The 23,653-nt window shown below is 34.1% G+C and overlaps 2 protein-coding genes and 1 long non-coding RNA gene across 3 annotated transcripts; 1 reads left to right on the top strand and 2 right to left on the bottom strand.

The window, feature by feature from the left end:
* Positions 1-12,139: 12,139 nt before the first annotated feature.
* On the bottom strand, positions 12,140-13,192 carry LOC141679731 (NADP-dependent malic enzyme-like). Its single transcript, XM_074486149.1, has 5 exons — positions 13,142-13,192; positions 12,837-12,890; positions 12,675-12,765; positions 12,356-12,484; positions 12,140-12,274 (listed from the first exon to the last, which is right to left on the bottom strand). Exons 1-5 carry the CDS (start codon positions 13,190-13,192, stop codon positions 12,186-12,188), a joined length of 414 nt encoding a protein of 137 aa, XP_074342250.1. The 3' UTR covers positions 12,140-12,185.
* A 5,752-nt stretch (positions 13,193-18,944) lies between these two features.
* LOC141679730 (serine/threonine-protein phosphatase PP1 isozyme 4-like) lies at positions 18,945-19,886 on the bottom strand (the record flags this gene model as incomplete). The annotated part of the gene is made up of 2 exons (XM_074486148.1): positions 18,945-19,241; positions 19,317-19,886. Coding segments are annotated over 2 exons (759 nt in total), but the record flags the coding sequence as incomplete, so codon positions are not given.
* Positions 19,887-21,308: 1,422 nt separating this feature from the next.
* LOC141678551 (uncharacterized) lies at positions 21,309-22,796 on the top strand. Its single transcript, XR_012557791.1, has 3 exons — positions 21,309-21,445; positions 21,543-21,742; positions 22,626-22,796. It is a non-coding gene; the product is annotated as an uncharacterized LOC141678551 (long non-coding RNA).
* Positions 22,797-23,653: the final 857 nt, after the last annotated feature.

The following is a 23,653-nucleotide window of genomic DNA, read 5'->3' as shown; positions in this document are numbered from 1 at the left end:
CAGAATGAACTAGCAAGACTTTCGGTATGACTATCAATTGTCATACCGATTGTCATAGTAGTTCAAATCATATTGTCTTACTGAATTAATAATAGATTTTAATCTAATAAAAATTCTGAAAACCCTTAATATTAATTCTGAATTAATTAATCAATTAATTCAATTAATCAATAAATTAATCTTTGTAGATATAATTTATTTTCTTAATTAAAGTATATGACATAATTAATTAATAGAGAATTAATACTAATCTTGAGCAGCAACCATTCTTCTGAATATCTTCTGAAAATCACTGAAAATAATGAATCAATTGCACCACTTCAATGTTGACACTCGATGTACTGTCTGGTTCATGAGTGACTAACTTCCGTGACATTTCTTCATGCCTTGACCTTGATACTCTTGATTTTCTTCAGACTAAATCCTTGTAATTAATTGATACCCTGACGAGATCTCTGTCACTTGATTAAATCCACAATCTTGATTTATATCACTGAGGCTTGATCAATTTCTTGAGCTTCTTCCAGTGAATTAAGTAATCAAGTCTGTAGATGAACAATGCTTCTTAATCCTTTGACATATGTTACTCTTTGAGATCTCTCTGACGATAGATCCACTATTTACTTATTACATTCTTAATTGAGTTGAGTTAAATCCTCGAATAAACGAATAGGCTATGACATATGCCTTTCACACTGGGTAGTACATTATTTTATTTATAGAGTGCACACCCCATCTTTAAAGGTGTGTCACATATAGAAGATTTCAATTGTAATTTATTTTCTCTCTGAAAGCCAAACTTGAGAAATTGTTCTTGAGTAGAAGCCAAGAAAAATACAATTATCTTTCTTGGAGTTGTGGCAACAATTTCTAGATATAAAGTTAATTGACCTAATTATCATTTGTGCTTTTACTTTCTTAAATCATTTCATATTTGACGGTTTAGAGTATTTTTTCTCAAGTCTTTAAAACTAAGTGCTTTTACTTTCTTAAATCATTTCATATTTGACGGTTTAGAGTATTTTTTTCTCAAGTCTTCAAAAATAAGTCAAAAGTTTTTGAACTAGTCGTTCACCACCCTTCTGCCTAGTTATTGAGATCCTAGTTTTTGAAAAAGTGTTATCACAGCAAGCTGTAGACACACATATAGTTAAAGATCTAAACAAACTTTGATTTCACAAAACCTAGGGAGTATCAAGATTCTATAGTTTGATAGGAATCATTATGTTGTTTATAAAAAGAAAAATATGTTATTCATCAAGGCTTCTAATCCCATGTATATGGATATACTTAGGTTTCATCCATTTATCCCTCAAACAGAGGTTCTCGAGTCCACTCAATGAACAACAATCATATGAACAAGATTTGTACAAAATATCCATCACAATACAATGTGATTGAAAAAGAGAAAATGTCTTTGGATGGATGCCTTCAACTCATCATCTGTGACACTATGGCTCTGGACATGTTTGGTACTATTGCTCATCATGGGAGAGCTAAGCTATGTGGGATCACATAGAAATTTTGTGTGAAGGAAATGAGGATGTGAGAGAAAATATGAAACAAGTTCTTGTCTCTCATTATGAAGCCTTCATGGTAAAGAAAAATGAAGGCATCACCGAGGTTTTTGAAAGATTCAATAGTCGGAAGATTCAACAAACTCATAAATGATCTTAAACTTCATGGTAAGATTTATGATAAAACAGAGTTGAACATGAAATTCTTGTTAGCTCTTCCAGATCATTTAGAGCCTAGAATACCTTCATTAAGTGAAATAAATCTGTCCAAAATCAATTATGATATGTTGTATGGTATTTTGAAAACTTATGAGTTGGAGCTGTTTCAGAAGAGATCTATACAAGCCAAGCAAGATATTATGGCTAAAACTACATGTGCACTATTGGTTGGGAACCCCTTCAAAAGAGAAACACAGTGATTTGGAAAAACAAAGATTGAAGAAATCTATGAAAAGAAGTTTGATTATGACAATGGGCAGGACTGTGAAGAGGAGCATGGCGAGGATGAGTACTATACCATAGAAGAGCTTGAAAAATTGAAAAACAAATCGATGGCTTTTATGGCTAAGAAATTTTCTAATCTAAGATTTAAAAAGAATCAGCCATTCAAGTCAAGAGGTGGAGCTGGTAAAGGTGGAATGTTAATAGATCCCAGATAAGGTGCTTTAACTCTAATGACTTTGGTCATTTTACTACAGGACATAAAAAGCCAAAGCAAGTTAAGAAGGACAAGGTCTATCTGGAACTTGTGGCAAGGTATGAGGTACTACTCAAGAATCAACAGAGTCAAGCTTACATTGTAGAAGGGAAATGTTAGAATAACACTGATAAAGATGATATTTATGTATATAAAAACTATGCTTTGATAAAACAGTCGGAAGAAGCTGATGAATCATCTTATCAGGTATCACTTCTCACTTCTACTTACTTGTCTCCTTCTGAGTATAAGCTCACTGTTGAAAAAATTAATGTTCAGATGTTTAACATAAATACTAGTTTAACTGCACTAATGAGGAAAATGTTAAATTGAATGTAAAGAATGTTGAATTGGTAAAGTTGAATGATGAACTTAGTTTAACACTAGTTCAATTGGAGAGCATTAAACAAAAAGTGAAATAATCTTGAATGTGCTGAAAAGATTGAGAAAGCTCTTAAAGAGCAACTTGATACAAATCAACTCAGGCTTAAGGCTTACAAGAATTCCACTGATCTTATTAATGATTATCATGAGAAGACTATTAGTAAGAATGTTGGAATTGACTTTGACAACTCTGAAGAAAAAAAAGTGCGTCTAACAAAAATAAAGGAATTTCCAATAGCAAGAAATTTCCCTATGATTTTACAAAATGTTGAGAATCCTATCTTTAAAAACTCTGAGATTAAGTATAATGAAGACACAATGGTCATCAAATTATAATTAAATGATGAAGATAAGGCTAAGAAAGATGCAACTTTTAATTCTGAGAAAGAACCAGAAGTCAAAAGCAATGCTAAATAAATTGAGACTAATCAAAATAGTGTTAAGAACTCCAAGTCTAACATGAATCGCAAGACAAGAGTTAAAAAAGGTAATGATTATGCCTCTATGCAAAATGCTCCAAGAAAATAGTGTAAAAATTGTGACTCTACGAATCATTTGAGACATAAGTGTAAAATTCTTGTTACTCCTGATATGAATGTAATGTTTGGCAAGTCTGCTCACATGAGTTTTAATATGCATGATTCTTTCTATGATAAACCAAATTTCCTAATTTGCTATGTGACTGCTATCATGTATAACTGTGAGACAAAATATTGATGCAAAGTATTTGAACAATTTACACATAAACATACAAAGTCATACAATGCACTCTTCCAATGTTGAAATGTAGGCACCTCATTTCTCTTTCTAAGTCATCTGGATCCAAACTTGTTTGGGTATCAAAGTCAACCCAGTATCATTTGTGAATGCAGGGTAAGAATAAAGGATTTATGTCGATCTTGGATAATGGACTCTCAAGGCACATGATAGGTCATATAGCCATTCTATCACAGTTTGAAGAGAAGAGAGGACCATTAGTTACCTCTGAAGATTACAACATTGGTCTAACTATTTGTGGCGCCTTCCAAACCCGGGTCAGAAGTTTGGGATCCACACACACACCTTATTTAATATGCAGTGACCCTACTTAACAACTACCACGGACCGCAACAGGTTAAAGTATGCACACAAGCCAAACATATCTACTTATATTACAAACCATTCAAATCCCAACTATTCGAATTCAGAACTGAGTATTAAACATTATTACAATCTTTTATAAACTTAAATTATCCCAAAAGAAGCCTACTAGCTCAACTTGATCAACCTGTACCCCTAGCTCTCGCGCTGGACTGGGATCCTCGCTACCAACTGGTTTCTTTTTAACTGGAAAAGAACATAAACAACATCGCACAAATGAGCGAACTAGCTCAGCAAGTCACAATGACAAAACTGAGAATAATGATCATCAAATGAATATGGTTATGATATCAGGTGAACAATGGATTATGATTTAGAATTGGATATTATATTTTCATTTTAAAAACCAAGGTTAGGCTGCTGATCAGTCACGCACTAACCCCGAGCAAAGCACACATCACTGCTCTAACTAATGGATCCAAGGCACACATTGGCCTAACTTGACCATTATATCGTCTGACCACGAATCTGGTCCACAATTTTATAAAAACAATCCAATTCTAACATAATAACAGAATAACAATGTAAAGTAATAAACAAAAACATTAACAACATTGAACGTTCAGTAATGAAAGGGTTCAATCTTCATAAGGATTAATATGGCATTTTTAAAGCTTGGATGCTAGGTAATGAAAGAATTGAATAACAAAGGAATCAACGTTTCAGGGTTTCAAGGATTTGGTCTTTCAAAGCATAAGATACAATGGTTTGAGTATGTAGGTAATTCGATTCAGTGTTTGGTATTTAGTTTGTATGTATTTGTGGAGTAGTATCGCATATTTGTGGTTCGTATTTGGGTATACAACAAGAAATGGTCTAGAAAGAATCAGATTTACGGCTCAAGACCAATAATTGGAATCATGGTTAGGGTTCAAAGCTTCAAAGCACTTGCAATATAAAACAGGACTATCAATCACTATAATATCTCGAGAAAGTTCAGAACACTTGCCTGGTATTAGCTTACTACACTGCACTCGTTTCCAATCTCAACCGTCTTACTCCTCAACTACCTGTTTCCCTTTCCTACGTCTTGCCTCTTCTGCTCACATATCATAAGCATCTATCAATATTCAACTCATACGATTCTATTCAACACATACTTCTATCTACCCTTCGTTACACCCAAATCCGATTAACGGATGAAAAGTTACGCAATAAACAAGTAAGCTTCGAATACACAGACCGATAGTCAACCAACAAGTCACATATAACACATAACACGATCAATGATATATCATTTATAAAGAAGTGTCGGGTCATAAACAAGATTTCGGGTACTTAAAATGATTTTTAAAACATTTTTTCAGAATTAAAACGGGTCGTTGGATCAATTTTGGAGAAACAAACAGGGTTCGGTTGGCCAATTCTGGCTTCGAAACAATTTTGTAATAATTATCGAGCCTTGAAAATAATTTTAAATAATATTTTAAAGCTCGAAACTATTTTTTGGAATTTATAAATTATTTTTAAATAATTAAATCTAATTAAATAATTAATTAAAATTAATTAATAATTAATTAAGTCAATTAATCAATTAATTTACGAATTAATTGACCAATTAATCAATTAAAAATTAACTGAAATTAATTAACTAATTAATTCAGATTTATTTTTGAATTAAAAATATTTTTTGGAATTAAAATAATAATTTTTAGAATTTTCAGAAATTAAAAACGAATTTTTATAATAAAAATAAATAGGAAATATGATTTTTGAATATTTTTAAAACAGGAATCCTAAATTCGCAAACTCTGAAAACTTCAGGGACCAAACTGCATCGTCCCCAAAAGTCCAGGTACCAAACTGTAATTTTACAAGGGGTCGCCGGAAAATGCCCTGTCTCGCCGGAGAAGACGATCCAGGGATGCTCAGGCCACCACCACCTCCAGATCACATCTACAAATCACCAGGAACATAACCATGCCATTAAATCGACCTAACAGTCCCTGAGTTGGCCGGAATTTGGCCGAGAAATTCGCCGGTTTCCAGCCAACTCGACGTAAACTTCAAATGACAACTCCCTTCTCTACAGACCACGTTGATTTGTAAAACTTGTACGACTAGATTGCAAATTTCACAGAGAACACAACCCACTATACCACAACATCTATCTATCCCGAAATAAGAAACCCCCAAATTTCAATTAAGAACATTCATATGGGTTATAAACCCTAATTTCAAAATTCAAAAATTAAACCCACTTTTGAGCATGTTATTGAACTCCAAATCAGACGTATGACATATGAAAATCATCAGGAAAAAAAGCTCTACAACATGCAATAATTAAATCATACAAACAATCATCCGAACAAAAATTCATATTTTTAATAATAATAATTCAAAAATAAATAAATTTTCAGAAAATAAACCTTGATTTCTGCAGTGATTTGGAACACAGAATCTGATAGAACACCTCAAGACCTTTGGATTGAGTACTCGAGCTTTGAAAACAAAGATCAATAACACCTTCGTTTTGCTGTTTGATTCTTGGAAGATTATATGAAGATAAGGTTTTTCTCTGGAAAATTATATAATTAACTGTCTGCAAATGATTTTGATACGAAATAGAATACGGGAAAAGGCTATTTATATTTACGGAAAAATAGTATCCCGTTGGATCATTCCGGATATAAAACGGTACGTTTATTTATGAAAACTGATCCAAACGGTATCGGTTTTCGGGATAATTATCCAAATCAGTACAATTTGTACTGCGGTCTTGGTCTCAGCGCCTGGTTACACGTTTTACGAAGTGATAATTGTGATAGTTTAATAAAAAGCTCCCGTTTATCGAAAATACGAGTTTTATTGATTTACCAAAACGAATAGTGTATCAAAAATGTTGCGCCGGGACCCGCACAGGACAAACCGTACGCCGGATCGAAAAAGTCAAAATATGGAAAATGCTCGAAATATTGTAATTAGGTTAGGAAGGAGTTCTCGGAAGAGTTTCGGGTTCTAAAAACGTAAAAACAGATGACGTCGGTTGGTTCCCGTTTTTATAAAATAGATTTTAAATACCCGGAAAAAGATTTTATAAATTTCATATGATTCTTATAAATTCATAAATCCACATAAAAATAATTAGGAAGATATGACAATTATCTATATTTTATTTTGGACGTAAAAAAATTAAAATACTCAATTAATATTATTTTTAAATATCCAAAACAGATAACACTTAACAATTAATTCACAGAATAGATACTGAACATATATACTAATTATTTATTAGCAAAAATAATTACACGATATATCCCGGATATTACATCCTTCCCCCCTTAAAAGGATTCTGTCCTCAGAATCTTTTAGGAAAATAAATGAGGGTACTTTTCTTTCATATCGCTTTCTAACTCCCAGGTTGACTCTTCAACCTTTGGGTTTCTCCATAATACTCTTACTAGCTTTACCACTTTATTTCTCAATACCTTCTCTCTTTACTCTAGAATCTCTATCGGACTCTCTACATGTGACAAATCTGCCTGAAGCTCTATTGGCTCATATTCTATTACATGCCTGGAGTCTGGATTATACTTCTTAAGCATAGATACGTGAAAAATATTATGAATATGCTCCATGTGCGGAGGTAACGCCAACTCGTAAGCTACTTTGCCAACACGCTTTAGAATCTCAAAAGGTCCGACATATCTTGGGCTCAACTTTTCTTTCTTTCCAAACCTCGTTAGTCCCTTCCACGGTGATACTTTCAGTAATACCAAGCTTCCTTCTTCAAATTCTATGTCTTTCCTTTTCTTGACTGGTCTGCGTATTTCCTTTGACGGTCTTGTGCTGCTATCAATCTATTCCGGATTACTTCAACAACTTCCTTTGTCTGCTGTACCAATTCAGGTCCAAGTATTTTACGTTCTCCTACCTCATCCCAATATACTGGAGATCTACATTTGCGTCCATAAAGGGCTTCATAGGGTGGCATCCCAATACTGGCGTGATAACTGTTGTTATAAGCAAACTCTACCAGAGGCAAATGCTCGTCCCAACTTCCTTTGAAATCAATATCACAAACATGTAACATATCCTCAATTGTCTGGATCGTTCTTTCACTTTGGCCGTCTGTCTGGGGGTGGTAAGCCGTACTCATATTCAATCTTGCTCCCAAACATTCTTGAAAACTCTTCCAAAATCTTGAATTAAATCTTGGATCTCGATCAGTCACAATAGACACTGGAACTCCATGACGAACTACGATTTGCTTTAGGTACATATGGACTAACTTATCGAGCGAGAATCTTTCATTTATAGGCAGAAAATGAGCTGACTTGGTAAGTCTGTCCATTATAACCCAAATAGCATCATGATTAGCCCTTGTCCTTGGTAATCCAACTATGAAATCCATGGCAATATGTTCCCACTTCCACTCTGGAATCTCCAATGGCTGTAGCAATCCACTTGGTCTCTAATGCTCTGCTTTAACTCTCTGACATGTATAACATCTGCTAACCCATTCCGCAATTTCCCTCTTCATATCTGGCCACCAATAATTCTCCTTTAAATCTCTGTAGATTTTGGTACTCCCTGGATGGATTGAATACCTTGAATTATGTGCTTCCTGTAAAATTTCATTCTTCAGTTCCGTCACCGGTGGAATCCAAATTCTTGAAGAAAACCTAAGAATACCTTGATCGTCCTTTTGCGTGCACAATTCTTCACCTACCAAATGATTTATATCTTGATCCATTACATTTTCCTGACACTTCTTTATTTTCTCTAACAACTCCGGCTGGAAAGTCATACTGTACATTTTTGCTTCATCAGGCTTGCAAACCCTAATCTCCAATTCCAGTTTCTGAAATTCTCTATATATCTCTTCGGGTACTGATAGCACATTTAACTTTTCCTTCCGACTTAACGCATCTGCTACAACGTTCGCTTTACCGGGATGATAATTAATCGAGAAATCATAATCTTTGATCAATTCTAACCATCTCCTTTGCCTCATATTAAGTTCCTTCTGGGTGAATATGTACTTCAAACTTTTATGATCCGTATAAATCTCACACTTCTCTCCATACAGATAATGTCTCCAAATCTTCAAAGCGAAAATTATGGCTACTAGCTCCAAATCATGAGTAGGATACTTCTGTTCGTGTGGTTTCAATTGCCTTGACGCATACGCAAGTACCTTATCGTGCTGCATTAGAACACATCCTAGTCCTTTGTGAGAAGCATCGCTATAAATTACGAAATTCCCTTGATCGTCTGGAAGTGACAAAACAGGTGTCGTGATTAACCTTCGCTTCAATTCTCGCTTCTAATCCTAAAGTATAAATGTTTTACCCTTATAGAATCATTTTCCCACTAATGTAGAATCTGTGTAGCATTCCGCCGTTCCCAACTGATAACAGACTAGGAGTCTATGACTATGGTTGCTGCTTGCTTTAGTTACCAATGGTCAATAACATAATTACATAAATGAGTTTCCTCTTGAAACCCATGTAGGATAAACTAATTATAGACATTGATATTTCCTCCCAGCCACCTCTTTTTGTGAAATCTGAAAATCATCTTGACTGCAAATGAAAGTGAATAGGAGGCTTGCTAAGTTATAAGTTGGGTAATAAACTCGTTTTCTGGCAAAACTTGTTTTTTGCTGTCAATGAACTGTTTCCTTAGGTGGAGGAATGCTGAAGCTCGCTGAATTAGGGGTGCGGTTTTGAATTGGATGCAGAAGTGAAATAACCAACATCATCTCCACAAATTTGCGGTCCATTTCTATCTGTTTGTCAGCATTAGCATCATCTTCTCATATGACCTTGACCCTTACGTTGTTCTTGAAATTGATATAGTATATTTGGATGAGAGTACACACACTTTTAAGACCATAGGCTTTTTTTGGGACAACGGTGTTCGCTTATATGAAATAGATATAGGAGTTCAGCATTTGGCAAACCAACAGGGAAAGTATAAGAACAGTGTTGGGAATAAAGAAGGAAGAGCTTAGAGGAGGGCTTGCTATTTACCGGGAGTAGAAATTGTCGAAGTATTTGCCCATATTTCAGTTGTACCCTCTTCCGGTTTCACTTGCTACAGTTGTGTTAACTCTTTCCTGCTGCTATAGGTTCCAGTTATCAATTTTAATCGGATTTTTCATTTTACCTTCGAGTACCTGTGTCGGACACTCGACACTTGGACATGGACACTCGGACACGGACACTTATTTTAGGCAAAAAACATGTATATTCTTAGAAATGTTGCCGAATCCGATATTTGGACAGTCTCCATGTCGGCCACTTCTGGCCGAGTCCGAGTAACATAGCCATTTATCAAATGTTATAGTTAATTTAACAAAGAAAATAAAATGTTATGTTTAAGGAGTTCGGTAATTGTTTTGAAATAGCATTATACTTCATGTGTCGTATTAGACTTTGCAGAGTTTGAATGGATTTAAGCGGGTTGGTTAGAAAGATATTCTTTTAGGAACGGACTAATTTATTAAATACATGCATCAAATAAAGGCGTGCTAAGGGTTGGGTTCTGAACCTTTCATCTCTTTCTGTAGCTTCACGTTAATATCCTGAAATGACCTCTCATATGTGCGAGTTCTGTTCTCTCAAACACAAACAAACATATTGCTTCTATTCTAGTAACTAACAAGCTCCGACCTTTTCTAGTTTTAACTGAAATATTGAACATACACTACAAGAAAAAAGTCCATAGACATCGCTTTTTGACCGATGTCTATGCTGTTTTCCAACTGATGTTGATGTCGGTGATGTCTATTCTAGACATCGGTGAATACCCGATGTCTATACTCGATTAGACATCGATTTTAGTTAAAAAACAGATGTCTATATGTTGATTATTTACATAAAATGCTATAAATAATTTTATTAATAACTAAATTACACCTAATTAAACATGTTAAACATATCATGAGCTATCTTTTTTGTCACAAAAACATCGATTTTCATGAAAAACACTGATGTCTATGTGATGATTTTTTACAAAAAATGCTATAACAAAATTATTTAATAACTAAATTACAACTATTAAAACATATTAAACATATATTGAGCTATGTTTTTTGTCACAAAAACATCGATAATTTTGACAGAGGTGATGTAAAATGACATATTAAACATCTGTTTCTTTAATGAATGGTGATGTCTAATTTAGCGTATAGACATCAGTGTTTTCTAAAATGAAGTGATGTCTATGTATCATTTAGACTTGAACATGTTAGTCTTTAACATCAGTTGTTTGCCTAAAACTGATGTACATTGTGTTTTTTGACATCAGTTTTGTTTGGTTAAAAGTGATGTTTATAATGTTACTTGACATCAGTTTTATCTTAAACAAAGTGATTTCTATGTTTCATTTAGACTTGAACCTGGATTTTTTTGACATCGGTTTTTTACCTTAAAGTGATGTATATTATCTTTTTTGACATCAGCTTTTCTGAATTGAAAGTGATGTGTAAGAAGTTTATAGACCAAATTGTGTAAAGTTTTACATCACTAATTGTGTAATTATTGTCTGAGAACGTCAACCAAAATAGTAAAACATATGATCTGAAATCTAAACTATTACATTCTCGCTTCTAAACATATGCAGCACGGAAGGTTGATAAAAGTTGGGGTTACTGCTGCCTAATTGAAGTTGGTGAAATCCTTGATAGCTTTGGGAGGAAGAATCGACATCTTGTATTTCTTGTTTACACCAGAGCCTTTGGTGATCAGCGTACGGGTAGTGCATAGTAATTGGAGACTTCGTTTGCTGGAATGCGATAGTAGGCCAGTTAGTATGGTGGGAACCATAGCAGCAATGTCATACGCTTCTGCTGCTTCTTCCTGAGTGCCTATTAAATAGTCATGGTGAAAACTGAATGAGATCGCGAGAGAGTATTCTTAATTAGACCACACACACATTCTCCCTAATATAAATGCATTTCTGATAAGCATGATTCAATCAGTACAGGGGATAAGAACTAAAGGATTATTATTCATGGAGCTCTAAACGATTGAAAGAATGCAACACACATGTAAAATTTCTTTATTACAAAATATTCTCCCTGTTTATGCAACAACTTTTTAAATTCCAACAATCTCCTCCTTAAAGAACACATATCTTAACTTACTACTTTGAGCAAAGAAAAGCACACGTTGTTCTGCTAAGAAAGGTCTTTATTACTGAATATTCTCTCCATTTACACCTTTTTAAATTCCTAAAGTTTCCTCATTAAACAACACATATATCAACTTACTCTTTTGAGCAAAGGAACAATACAGATAGACAAAAAAAAGGCAAACCGCACCCGTTCTTTTGCTCAGGAAGGTCTTCTACAAATTCTTGCTTCCACGAACTAACATCCATTGATTATTCCAAATTCACAAACAGAAGCTCCCTTAACACAGAGGAAAACCAAACATCATGATCACGAGGAACTTTATTAGTTATAAGAGGCTAAGAGCCATAGGTTAATTGACAGTTCACAGGTAAATGTGATAGTTGGGACTATACATGCAGCTTTCAGCAAACTTGACCAGATCTTCTGGTCGAGGAAGACGTGTTGCCAAGCCTGTGAGACATCAAATTTGTTATGTTTTAGGATGGCAAATAGATGGATAATAGATAAATCTATGATACGAAAGATACTAACCAAGATCATATGCTTTAGCAGCAACTTTAGCTGCAATGTTAGCGGATATTGTTATGATATTAGAAAATGGTGGGAATGTCATTCCCTTATCATAGTGTTCATGTGTTACTTGACAGGCCAAAGCTTCAGCTGTTTAAAAAAATTCACAGATAATAAGCTTTTACGCACTCAGCTGACGTAGTATGCGTCTAGTTATCAAACAATTATGATTCATACTTAGCAATTTATAGTTCAGTAGTCAGCATTATTAATAGGAAGAATTATGGTATATTTAGAACATGTAATTCCATGGTCCTATAAATGGAGTGTCAGTACTTACAAGCTGCAAGAAGCATTTCATCGTGCATGCGGATTGCACCAGACATAACCAAACCAAGTCCAAGTCCAGGAAAGATATATGCGTTATTTGCCTTTAAAACAAAGAGAACCCAAACATCTCAGTCTTCTGTGTACAAGAACAATTGAATTGTTATTTCCCTACCTTCGAGTCCACGGGCCAGATCTTCTGACGTGTCTCTTCCAAAGGAATTTTTGTCTACAAGAATTTATCAAAATAAACAATGTATTCAATGCGATTACTAATTTCAGACACTAAATCTTGGGATATGCTATAAGCAGCCATAGAGCTGCAGTTGGGCACTGAATAAGAACATGAATGGTAAGAAAGGTTCAACACCGAGATGCATTGAACCTTGTTAGAGATGCTAAAACAGCGTTTTTCAGGAATGGTAAAACCCAACTCTGGAATGGTAAGTTAAGTTGCACATTCGTTAAGGAAGCTTAAACCGTGCGTATTCTACACCCTAATTCTGAAACAGTGAACCCCATATGAGCCATTGTCATTATATATAAAAAAACTGATATTTTCAGTTTATTGAACCTCATTTATATGTGTGTTCATGGTTCTACTGGTTCTCATTTATTTATTGGTTCTCACTTGATCAAAATCCACCTTTTTAAATATTTTGCCTTTTCTGTGAGTTAGCAAATCAGGGCTCTAAAATCATTTTTAAGATTATTATCTTGAATCAGATTAGATTTAAGGAAAATATATGAAAACTAGATATAAGTAATTATAAAGAGGCCTAAGCGACAGATGTGTTAAAAAACAACAGTCAGCAAGACTGTTGTTAACAATAGTCTTTTGTGTGCTCACTATAAAATTTTAATAACCATCTTTTGTCTTGTTCTATTTACAAGTTATATTGCAACTCCTCTTCATTCTTTAACAACCAATTTACTGAATCTTCACATAAGATAGATAAGGAAGCTTTGCATTAACAACCATGCTAGATTAGCCAAACCTAAAGTCTACTAAAACTAATTTACACGTATGCAAGTAGACAAATAATTTGAAGGGCAGGGGCGAACCCAACACATACCAAAACTTTTATTACTTGTCGATCCCATCCTTTAAGAGAATCAAGATACTGGAACTTCTCATATTTCCTGTTGATTACTGCCAAGCACCAATGTGCTTCTTTGTGGATAGGGACAAATATCTGAAATTAATAATGATGATAAGAAATATTGTCAGCATCCCAACTATAATAGGGTAACAATAATTAACACACACACACAAATTACTTTTTCACATTCAATGAGACTGTATCCCAACTTCCTTTGAGTAGTCCATCTTCTGACTGATTTATAATCATAGTATAACACCCCCAAATCCGGGGTCGGGGATCCGGGTTATCACGAGTTCCATTTCCCTTAATAACACCCAATCTTAATAATTACTCAACTACTCTGTACTGTGACCCCACAATGAACACACACACCACACGTTATAGTCTCAGAGATGAACATCCAAAAATAACCACAAGTCATTTTATTCCACAATTATCTGCCAATACACCTTAAAAGGTTTTCTGAATAAATTTACATTTCTTTGCCATTATTACAATTCATAAATATACATAAATCTGGTACATTAGAAGTTGAAAGCCTAGCCTATTGGTAGCTCCTACCTCAGCTACGGCGGCATCAATGCTTCTAGAAAACTGCGGAACGTCTCCTAATCGCTTGCGAATCGGGAGCTTGGTCCTATTCATCCTTTCTATCTGTTATTGTGTGATGAAAGAAGAAAGCAAGGGTGAGCAGCAAGCCCACCAAAATAATATGTATAATGATTAATAGTATATGAGCCTTCTCTTAGTACTCATGAAAGTCTTGGTCAAAAGAAATGAACCAAGTTGATATCTTAATGCGATGAAGTCGCAAAATATTCAGTATATATATATATACATATATACTTTTCAAAATATTGGAAGTCCTCTTCCATGCATAATATACACAAAGTCCCAGTGTATAACTGTATATAAAAACAATATCGTTGCAAGGTGATCTCATATATCTAACCTTGTCTCAACGTTTTTCTGAAAATCATTGTCATTCATAAGACAATTATTAATTAGATATAAGTTTAAAAGATGAAGTTACAAGATACCCCAATATACTTATATCTTTCCCAAATACTACTTGAACTACCACCGTTCAAGTTATAATTAACTTCAAAAGTTCATCACATAGATGAGACTATAAGACAAGATTTGAATAGATTAAATCTTTAAAATATTATCAAAATAAAATGAAGTTACGAGATACTTCATTTGATGTAAACATCATTTTGAAAACTTGACCCTGCCAACACTCAACAATCGCCCAACCGTAGCCTTTCTATCGAAGTGCTCTGGGTAGTGTTGCAGAAATTATCCAATTGGATGATGAACTCATTACGGGAGTTTGCCGCGCCAGGAAGACCACTTACGATGATCAGTCGTAGTAGTACAACCCCACCATTTTCTACATGTAGAGGAGAACCTGTCGGATTTACTTGTCAACCGAACACTGAACTCCTAAGGAATGGACCGCCTTAGCGGAACTTCCAGGCCATTTGGGCCAATATAATAAGGCTGGGCCGGCGCTACTCGGCCACTTACGCCACTCCTAGTTCAGATGAAATCCATGACTCTGAAACGTAAAGCTCGTCCCCACTTTCCCCAAGTAGAAACTTGTTGATACGGCTCCACCAAGAAGTCATATCTATTTGGAAAGGAGAACTCACCGATATTTCCCAGGCGATGCCTGTTAATGGATTAACTTGTTCCAAGAATTTTACTTCCCGAGTGTTGGGTAAGTAATCAATTCATTTATCAAAACAGCAACCTTGTTGCGAATATAAAACACACCACAGAGCCGGATCCCTCAGGTTTTGAGCGAGTATTTAAATCCCCTTCGAAAGGAGGATATTAAATATATATAAAAAAATGAGTTTTGGGATCCGCTCTAACTTTTAAAAATCATTTTGAAGACTCGCAAAACATTTTTAAGAATGTTTGGAGTGAAGCTGATTTAATGAAGTAAATCAGTCCCCAGAATATTTAGAAAATGTCTGAATATTATTATTTAAATAATATTCCCATAAAGAATAATCTTTATAAAATAATTGAAGTAGAAGTATTAAAACTTATACTTGAAATGAGTATTAAATAACCAAAGATATACTTATATGAAAGTACTATCTTTATTTGAATAATCGAAAATAAGTTTGATTATTGACACCTTATTCTTTAATAAAATAAAGAATATATCTCAGCAAATAATCGGAGTCATAGATCCTCAAATGAATATTCAAAAATATTCATTAAATAATATAAACTGAGTCATAATCCCTCGAATGAATATTCAAATAATATTCAGATAATAAAATAAAAGGAGTCATAAGTCCTCGAATGAATATTCAAAATAATATTCATTTAATATAAAGGAGTCATACGCCTTCGAATAATATTCGAAATAATATTCAATAATAAAATAAAGTTAAAGTTATCGAATAAACCTTATTTGATTAATAGTTTTGAAAACTATGACCATATATATATATAAGTATATATATAAGTATATATATATATATTTATATCCATATATACAAAATCTACTCGGGATCCTCGACTCCCAGTTTTAGAAAATATTTTCACCTTTGGGTCCCTATACTAAGGGTATATGCAAATTACCGCTATCCTCTAGCATAGGTATTATCAACTGAATCAACAATTATATATGGAAAGAATACGAAACAGGCATGCATATATATATACCATAGCAGCATGCTTCAATATATTGCAACATTTGCTAATTAACCAACATGCATCTATCGCAAGATAATGCAAATACCTATATACATCACAACAACAGTTATAACTGGTAGAAAACTTGCCTGAGCGACTTGGGGTGATAAAAGGCTCGGGACGAGTCTGGTAACCTATAAACAACAAGTAAGTTGGAATTAAACCAAAGTCACTTGTAAATCTATACTTTAACTAACTTAGACTCCAACACTTATTTTGCGCTCACTGATTCGCTTAAGTCACTCGGGTACCCTCGGCTCCACCATTTTTAATAATTTAACGTTTACGAGTTTTAAGGCGATTCCTTCGCGAGTGTCTTACCAACTGCCTAACACACTTACCATAAATGTTTCTTACCCCAATTAGTCATTTAAGGTCCTTAACCAAGGTTTCAAAGTAAGGCGAGGGGAAATGTTTCGTTCGCGAAATGCCGTTACTTAAAACGGTCGTTTCTCCTAAACCGTGCATCGGAATCGAACGAACTACATATCAAAATGAAGCTCGTAACATGAGCTATCTAAACATGGCAGTGGTCATAATCTAGCAGGGGGTTCTCGGGTCCTAATGCTATGCACAAAAACAGTCCAAAGAAAATCGGACGTTACGACGGCTATGTTTACACGATTTCCCAATTTTAAACCATTCAAAACCAACCCAAATTCAACCTCAAATCCAACATACAACCAACATCCATCCTTATCACATCATAACAACCCCAACCAATTCAATTTTAACATTCATACTTATGCCTAAGCTTACCTTTAACCATACTTAAGTTCTTTTAAACAAAACAACAACATTTACCATTCCATTTCAATACCAATTCAATCCCAAACTCTAAATCACCAATATCAAGCTACAATATCATCCTACTAATCAAAATCATCTTATAATACATAGGAATCTAGGGTTTGGAGATGATATACCTTCCTTGAAGTGGTGGGAGGAGCTAGGAAGCCTTAAGAAGCTTTGAGAAGTCTTAGGAATGCTTGGATCTTCAAGGAAAACAAGAAAAACTTCAAGTTAAAAACTTGAAAACACTATTCATAGTCTTCTTCTTTGATTAAATGAAGAAGATGGAGAAGGAATTGATGGCTTAAACTCATGATATAGCCCTAACTAAGCATGAAGATGATTAGGGAATTAACTCACCAATTTAGGAAGCTTGGATCTTTGATTTTGAATTTCTTGCTCTTTTGAATAGTAAAAAGCCGAGAGCTCTTCAAGAACAAGCCTTGGTTCTTTTTGATTTTGATGAAAATGATTTTGCTTGGCTTGGTTGGCTTGTTTTTGTGTTTGATTTAGTTAATTACCTTGTTGCCCTTGAATTTGTGTGGTTAAAAAGCCACCACACCTCCTTCCTTCCCATGTCATGCTTGTGTCATCCTCATGATGTCATCCTCCCCTCCTTGTCCTCTTTCTATTGGTTGGATGACATCATCCCCACTAATCCCTTTGATTAACTTCCTAATTGTTTGCCTAATGACCGCTGATCTGTTATACGGTTCGCTTTACTTTCGTTCTCGTTTATCGTTTGAAGGATCATACCCGGGATCTTATTACTTAGGTTCCCTTAACCTTTCTCAATACATTATATTCCTTTTTATGATCCTCTATTATAATCCTTTAATTTAAATCCGTTTTATCCTGTTACCTTATACTCAATCCTTTCCGTATCTAGTGGATTTCTGGGAAAAATCCAAGTGTTCGGAAATTGGATTCTGACGATCTTTACATACACTTATATACCATATAGAGTACTAATAATATCCCAGAAGATCAATAACAGAACCCCTACATAGTGTGGCATGAAAAGTTTTCCTCATTCAGCAAAAACACTATTCATAAGGGTTTCAAAATTTTTCCAAAAATTGGGGTTATTACACATAGCCACTTCCCCCACCTATCAACTGAGATCACATATAAAAAAATTTATCAAAACAAATAGGACGCGTAGAGCAGAAAGAAAGATCCAACACCAAAAGAAAAATATATCAGTCACTCTAGTAGGAACCTTAATTAAATAGGAAATAAAACAAGTAATATTTATATAGGAATAAATTAATAGTCATTATATAAAGAAGTAGCAATACTGCAATCAAGTCAAAAAACTATGAGAATTTTGGCAGCATGACACCAACATAGCCGTCTAAAACTTAAGGCTAACTGACTTTTACTAATTGTTGACGTTTGAAACACCAGGACAGGGGACTATATGTGTAAATACAATAGTCAGAATTCCATCTCTTCTCATTCGGATGATGGTTCTTGAAGAAAGACCCTTTATATAAATATAAAGAAGCAAAGCAAACACTACAAGAAGTGATAAATAAACTAAGTTAATAATAGTAGCAGGTCTTGTCAATTGTGGTAGTTGCAATACATTGAAGTTCAAATCATAGTTAATAATCTAACTTATTTTATAGTTTAAGATATGAATAGTACTTCTTTATAAGTTTAAAAGGTGAACCAGTCTAACCAACAAGGTCTAAACTACCACAAACCTGCTAATGGCAAATTGGCAATATACCCAGAAAGGAAAGGCAAGAAAAAGTATATACCAGTTACATTTTTGTGGACATTAAAAAATTATTCTTTTTTTCAGTTGGCTTCAGTACTTGGAAAGAGCACATCAAATTTCCATCAACGCTCATCATTGCACCAGCATTATCAAATTCACCGCAATAGTTGGGAGCGGAAAATATGGTAACAAGCTGTCTTTCAGCAAAGAATTCATAACCATCCTCCACAACCTGCACAAGCATAACGTCAAGTCATCAACTCCGGTGCAAATTAATTGTTGAAAAAGAGAAAATTATTGGTTTTACCTGATGAGCACGACAAACAAGGTCCAAGTCATGCTTCGCTAAGAACTCTGACATCTTATCAAGGCCAAAGGTGAATGATACTCCTCTATCATTCAATCCCCATCCCTTGACATCATTACTGGGATCTGACCAAAGTAAATCACAGAGCAAACCTGTGTCAGGTATAGCAGTTGGACGTGGCAGGTTTTTGATCTGATCCAAATTGTTAAGATCAGGGGACAGACCACCATACATGCACAATATCTTATCGTCAACAACAACAGCCACAGGAAGACAGTTGAAACAGTCAGTAAAGGTTTTCCATAGTTTAACATTGAATCGGCGCTTACATTCATCATAAAATATATATATTCTATTGATAGAGGCGCATTCATGGTTTCCCCTAAGAAGAAAAAAGTTATCCGAATACTTAATTTTATAAGCAAGCAAGAGCCATATCCTTTCTAAACTTTGTTTTCCACGGTCCACATAATCCCCTAAAAACAGATAATTTGATTGAGGAGGAAAGCCACCATATTCAAAGAGTCGTAACAAATCACTATACTGCCCATGGATGTCACCTGAAATGCAAACGAGTGTACATTATATATTTTCAGCAAGCACAAATCTTAGTATTAAGTGAACCATAGCAGTCTTGTGTAGCAGAAAATTTAAAAAAATATAAACAAAAAAGCCAGACATTGAAGTGTAAAGTGTAAATAGCTTCACCTTTTATCCAAATCAAAGGTACAAGCCTTAAATTGCACACATTACATATAACATTTTTACAGTTATTGCTACAATTCAATTTGATGTTGTAGAGCTAAATCAAGAGATGAAATCTATAACAAGCACCAAACACCAAATCAAAACATTTAAAACCTAATCATATCCGTAATAAAATAATAGATCAACATTTATAACGAGCAAAATAAGATAAACAACACTAAATCAAATCACAAATCACAACTAAAGCAAAAAAAATGAGGATTGAAGTTAAAAAATACCATGTAATCAGTAGAGATGAAAGGATCGTTAACTTTACACAATTTACAAAAATAAAAAAAAATAAAAATACAAATGAACAACCAAAAACACCCAAATTACCTAAAGCTCTAAATCTTTTTCTCAGATTAGGTCCTGTATATAACAAGAAGAAAAGTATTAGCAACAAGTTTAGACACTAAATTAATAAAAAAAATAAGGGTTTCGAATTAGAAAAAACCCCAAATTACAAAATTAGGGTTTTGAATTCAAAAATCCTCAACTATTAAAACTGGTCTTCATGCAGAGAAGACCAGTTCGATTCAAGTAGATACAACACTTACCGAAGTAGAGAGGTTAACTGAAAGAGGCTTAACGGAGAGATTGGGAGCAGAGAGAGGTTCAAAGAGAGAGAGAGGTTCCAGAGACAGGTTCGAGACAGAGAGGTTCGAGAGAGAGAGGTTCAAGAGATTGTGATGGTGAGATGATGGCCGGAGTTCAGAGAGATTGTGAGGGGAGAGAGGTTTGATCGAGAGAGAGAGGTTCGAGAGAGAGGGGGAGGTTCGAGAGAGAGAGGGAGGTTCGAGAGAGTGAGAGAGACTGTTTTTTAGTTTTTAGTTTTGATTTTTTAGTTTTTTGTTTTGATTTTGTATCTGAAGATTAATTTGGGGGGAACCAAAATTTGGTTAAGGGGGGAGAATTTTGGGATTGGGGGGGGGGGAATTTAGAACTAAAACTGAATGAAAATTTGACTAAGGGGGGAAAGAAAAGGTGGGTGTGAAATTATTTTTTTTTAGTGAATTTTAGACATCGGTTTAATTATAACAGATGTCTACAAAGAACAAAGACATCACAAAAACACGGGGTGATGTCAATATTTCTTTTAACATCAGTGGCAAAGTTAACCGATGTCTAATGTGTGATGTCTATTGACATTATTCTTGTAGTGATAAGACTGTATTCCTGGTTACCCTCTAGGTTCTTGTGGAGGAAAAATGCCAGTTTTGCTATATCTAGGCACTATAGGTGATTTGATTTTTTCGTCGAAGCAAAGGCTAACAAGGCTGCCTCGAAATATGATAATGCATCCATCGATTTTCAGGTTGACTTTTATCGAAGAGAGGGTCTAATCCCATATTCGGAGGCAAAGCTTCCCATCACAAGTGGTCAGAGCTTAAACTAACTCATCGTCTAGACTTCTACTGATTTATTTTGTTCCTTGACTCATCTTGGATGTACGAATCCTTCTTATTGTGTATGCAGATGTTCCTGAAGGATGTGTTATTATAAAAGAGCACATTCCTATTGCGAATCTGTTTAGTTGTCTTTGGTTCAATGAAGTTGATCGATTTACTCCGAGGGACCAGATAAGCTTTTCCACAGTAAGGGACAAGATTATGTCAACGACAAATTGGACCGTCAATATGTTCCTGGATTGCGAAAGGCACAATTTTGTAGTGCAGGTATGTCGTTCCTTAGGTACATTTTCATTGACTGAGAAGTTTAGTTTTTCATTTGTGTAGTGGTTTTATAGTGCCAATTTATGCACTGAAAAATTGATCAAGTACTATTTTTTTTGTGCTCTAGTCATCTTATACTCCGTGCGCTCATTGTTAACCGAATCTGCTATGTATATATTATGAGGGGTTAATTATCTAACTCCTCACTGATTGAGTCGAGATTTATAATATGAGTCAACATATTCACCGATTTAAAATTTGTATCAACTTAGTTATACAAATTTCTGAATTTGTTTCCTGATAATGAGGTCGATGTGTCTCACCGTAGGTATGTGTGCTTGCATATTTAAATTTATGTTGTTGAACTTTGCCCAAGAAAAGGTTGTTACTTAATAGGAGGGTTCGATTTGGCTAACACTACTTGCAAAATAGTTACAAACACGCGCATTAATACATGTCATAGGTTCAAGCTTCCTCTTCTGCAGTGCAGGGGGTGAGCAGCAATTACTTGTTTTTTGAGTAATTTATGTTGTTCTTTTGACCACTGAACCTATGATAACTTGTTTTTCCTGTTTTTTCAACTTCTTTAAGGCCATTCGCACAAATCATTATTCTTTTGGATCTATTTCCTTTTACACTTTCTTTTTGTATTCACATGCCTAAACATTATTTACGCACTTCTAAACAAAATATAAACCTTGTTAAAACAGGTAGATTTTGTCTCCGTGGTGTCCTAAATCTGTTAGTCATCACATTTTCTTCATTGTTTTTGTAGAAAATTTTAAAGACCGTTGGTCCATTGACCTTCCCTTAATTTTTTTTGTCTGCAGTGCAACTTTTTTGTCTGCAGTGCAACTATATTACAAGATTTTCTTTATACATGCAGGGGTACCATCGAGATGTACTTGAGCATTGGGCTTCCCCTCCGCCTCCTGGTGCTCTTTCTATTGCACATCCTCCACCACCTGTTGCACAAAACAAAAAATTGCCCAATGTATGGAGAGAGAGAGTTCCAAGTAACACAACAAAAGTCCCTAAATAGAGACCACTGACTTCATCAAACCTTAAAGGTGGTTCCTTTTGTATTTAAGGTTACCAAAATAATTCTATATTTTAATTACCATTTCTTCCCTTATAATTTTTCCCATAAAATCAGATCATAGGGTTGCTAGGTTTCAAAAAACATTAAATTAATTGTTTTTGTAATAAAATTAGGATCACTACTTCTTGATGAGATCATATGTTAATTTTATTTATTTACGTTAAAATGTAAATAATTATAGAGACAATTAAAGTATAATAATGTGTAAGGTAAATTTTAAGTATTCTTCAACAAAAAGCAAATAATAATCACAAGCAGTATTCTAAAAATCTTCAATTCAACCGATCGTAAGGTATCCAAGAGATTTATTTTTTGAAATCCGATTAGTCCTCACGAATTTTTCTTTATTGGAGTATATATAATTATATAAAAAAATTAAAATTATTATATTAATTTAAATATAAATAAATATAGAAATTATGATATAATAAATATATAATTGTTAATAAATAACTAATATAATCATAATAATATATTAAATATAATTTAATATTATAATGCATCCGATTTTTACTACGATTAATCCCCTATTTTTAATTAATCTCAAATTGGTAACTTGACTGATATTCCCCGTTTCCCGATTTTTACAAATCACAACAAACTAAATTTAAATTATTTCTATTTTTTTGGTTTGAAAATTTAACAAATTAAATTATTTATTGTAACTGATATTTTGTTTTGGACCGAGGAAGGCATTGACCATACTTATTTATATATATTATTTTAGTAAATTTAATTGAAAATTTTATATACTTGCTTATTTCATATTTCACATTCCAATAATTTTTTGATAATTAAATTGTAATTCACTT

The sequence above is a fragment of the Apium graveolens genome, chromosome 8 (genome assembly GCF_009905375.1).
Source record: "Apium graveolens cultivar Ventura chromosome 8, ASM990537v1, whole genome shotgun sequence".
Classification (NCBI taxonomy): domain Eukaryota; kingdom Viridiplantae; phylum Streptophyta; class Magnoliopsida; order Apiales; family Apiaceae; genus Apium; species Apium graveolens.
This window is presented reverse-complemented; position numbering and strand designations above follow the sequence as displayed.

Bases quoted from the DNA above. Each gene is read 5' to 3' on its own strand.
- LOC141679731 (XM_074486149.1), bottom strand. From the start codon at position 13,192: ATGGCTCATATGGGGTTCACTGTTTCAGAATTAGGGTGTAGAATACGC. The intron at 12,485-12,674 runs GTAAGTACTGAC...TTTTTTAAACAG, and splicing joins TGAAATGCTTCTTGCAGCTT to CTGAAGCTTTGGCCTGTCAA. The intron at 12,275-12,355 runs GTTAGTATCTTT...GATGTCTCACAG, and splicing joins TGCTAAAGCATATGATCTTG to GCTTGGCAACACGTCTTCCT.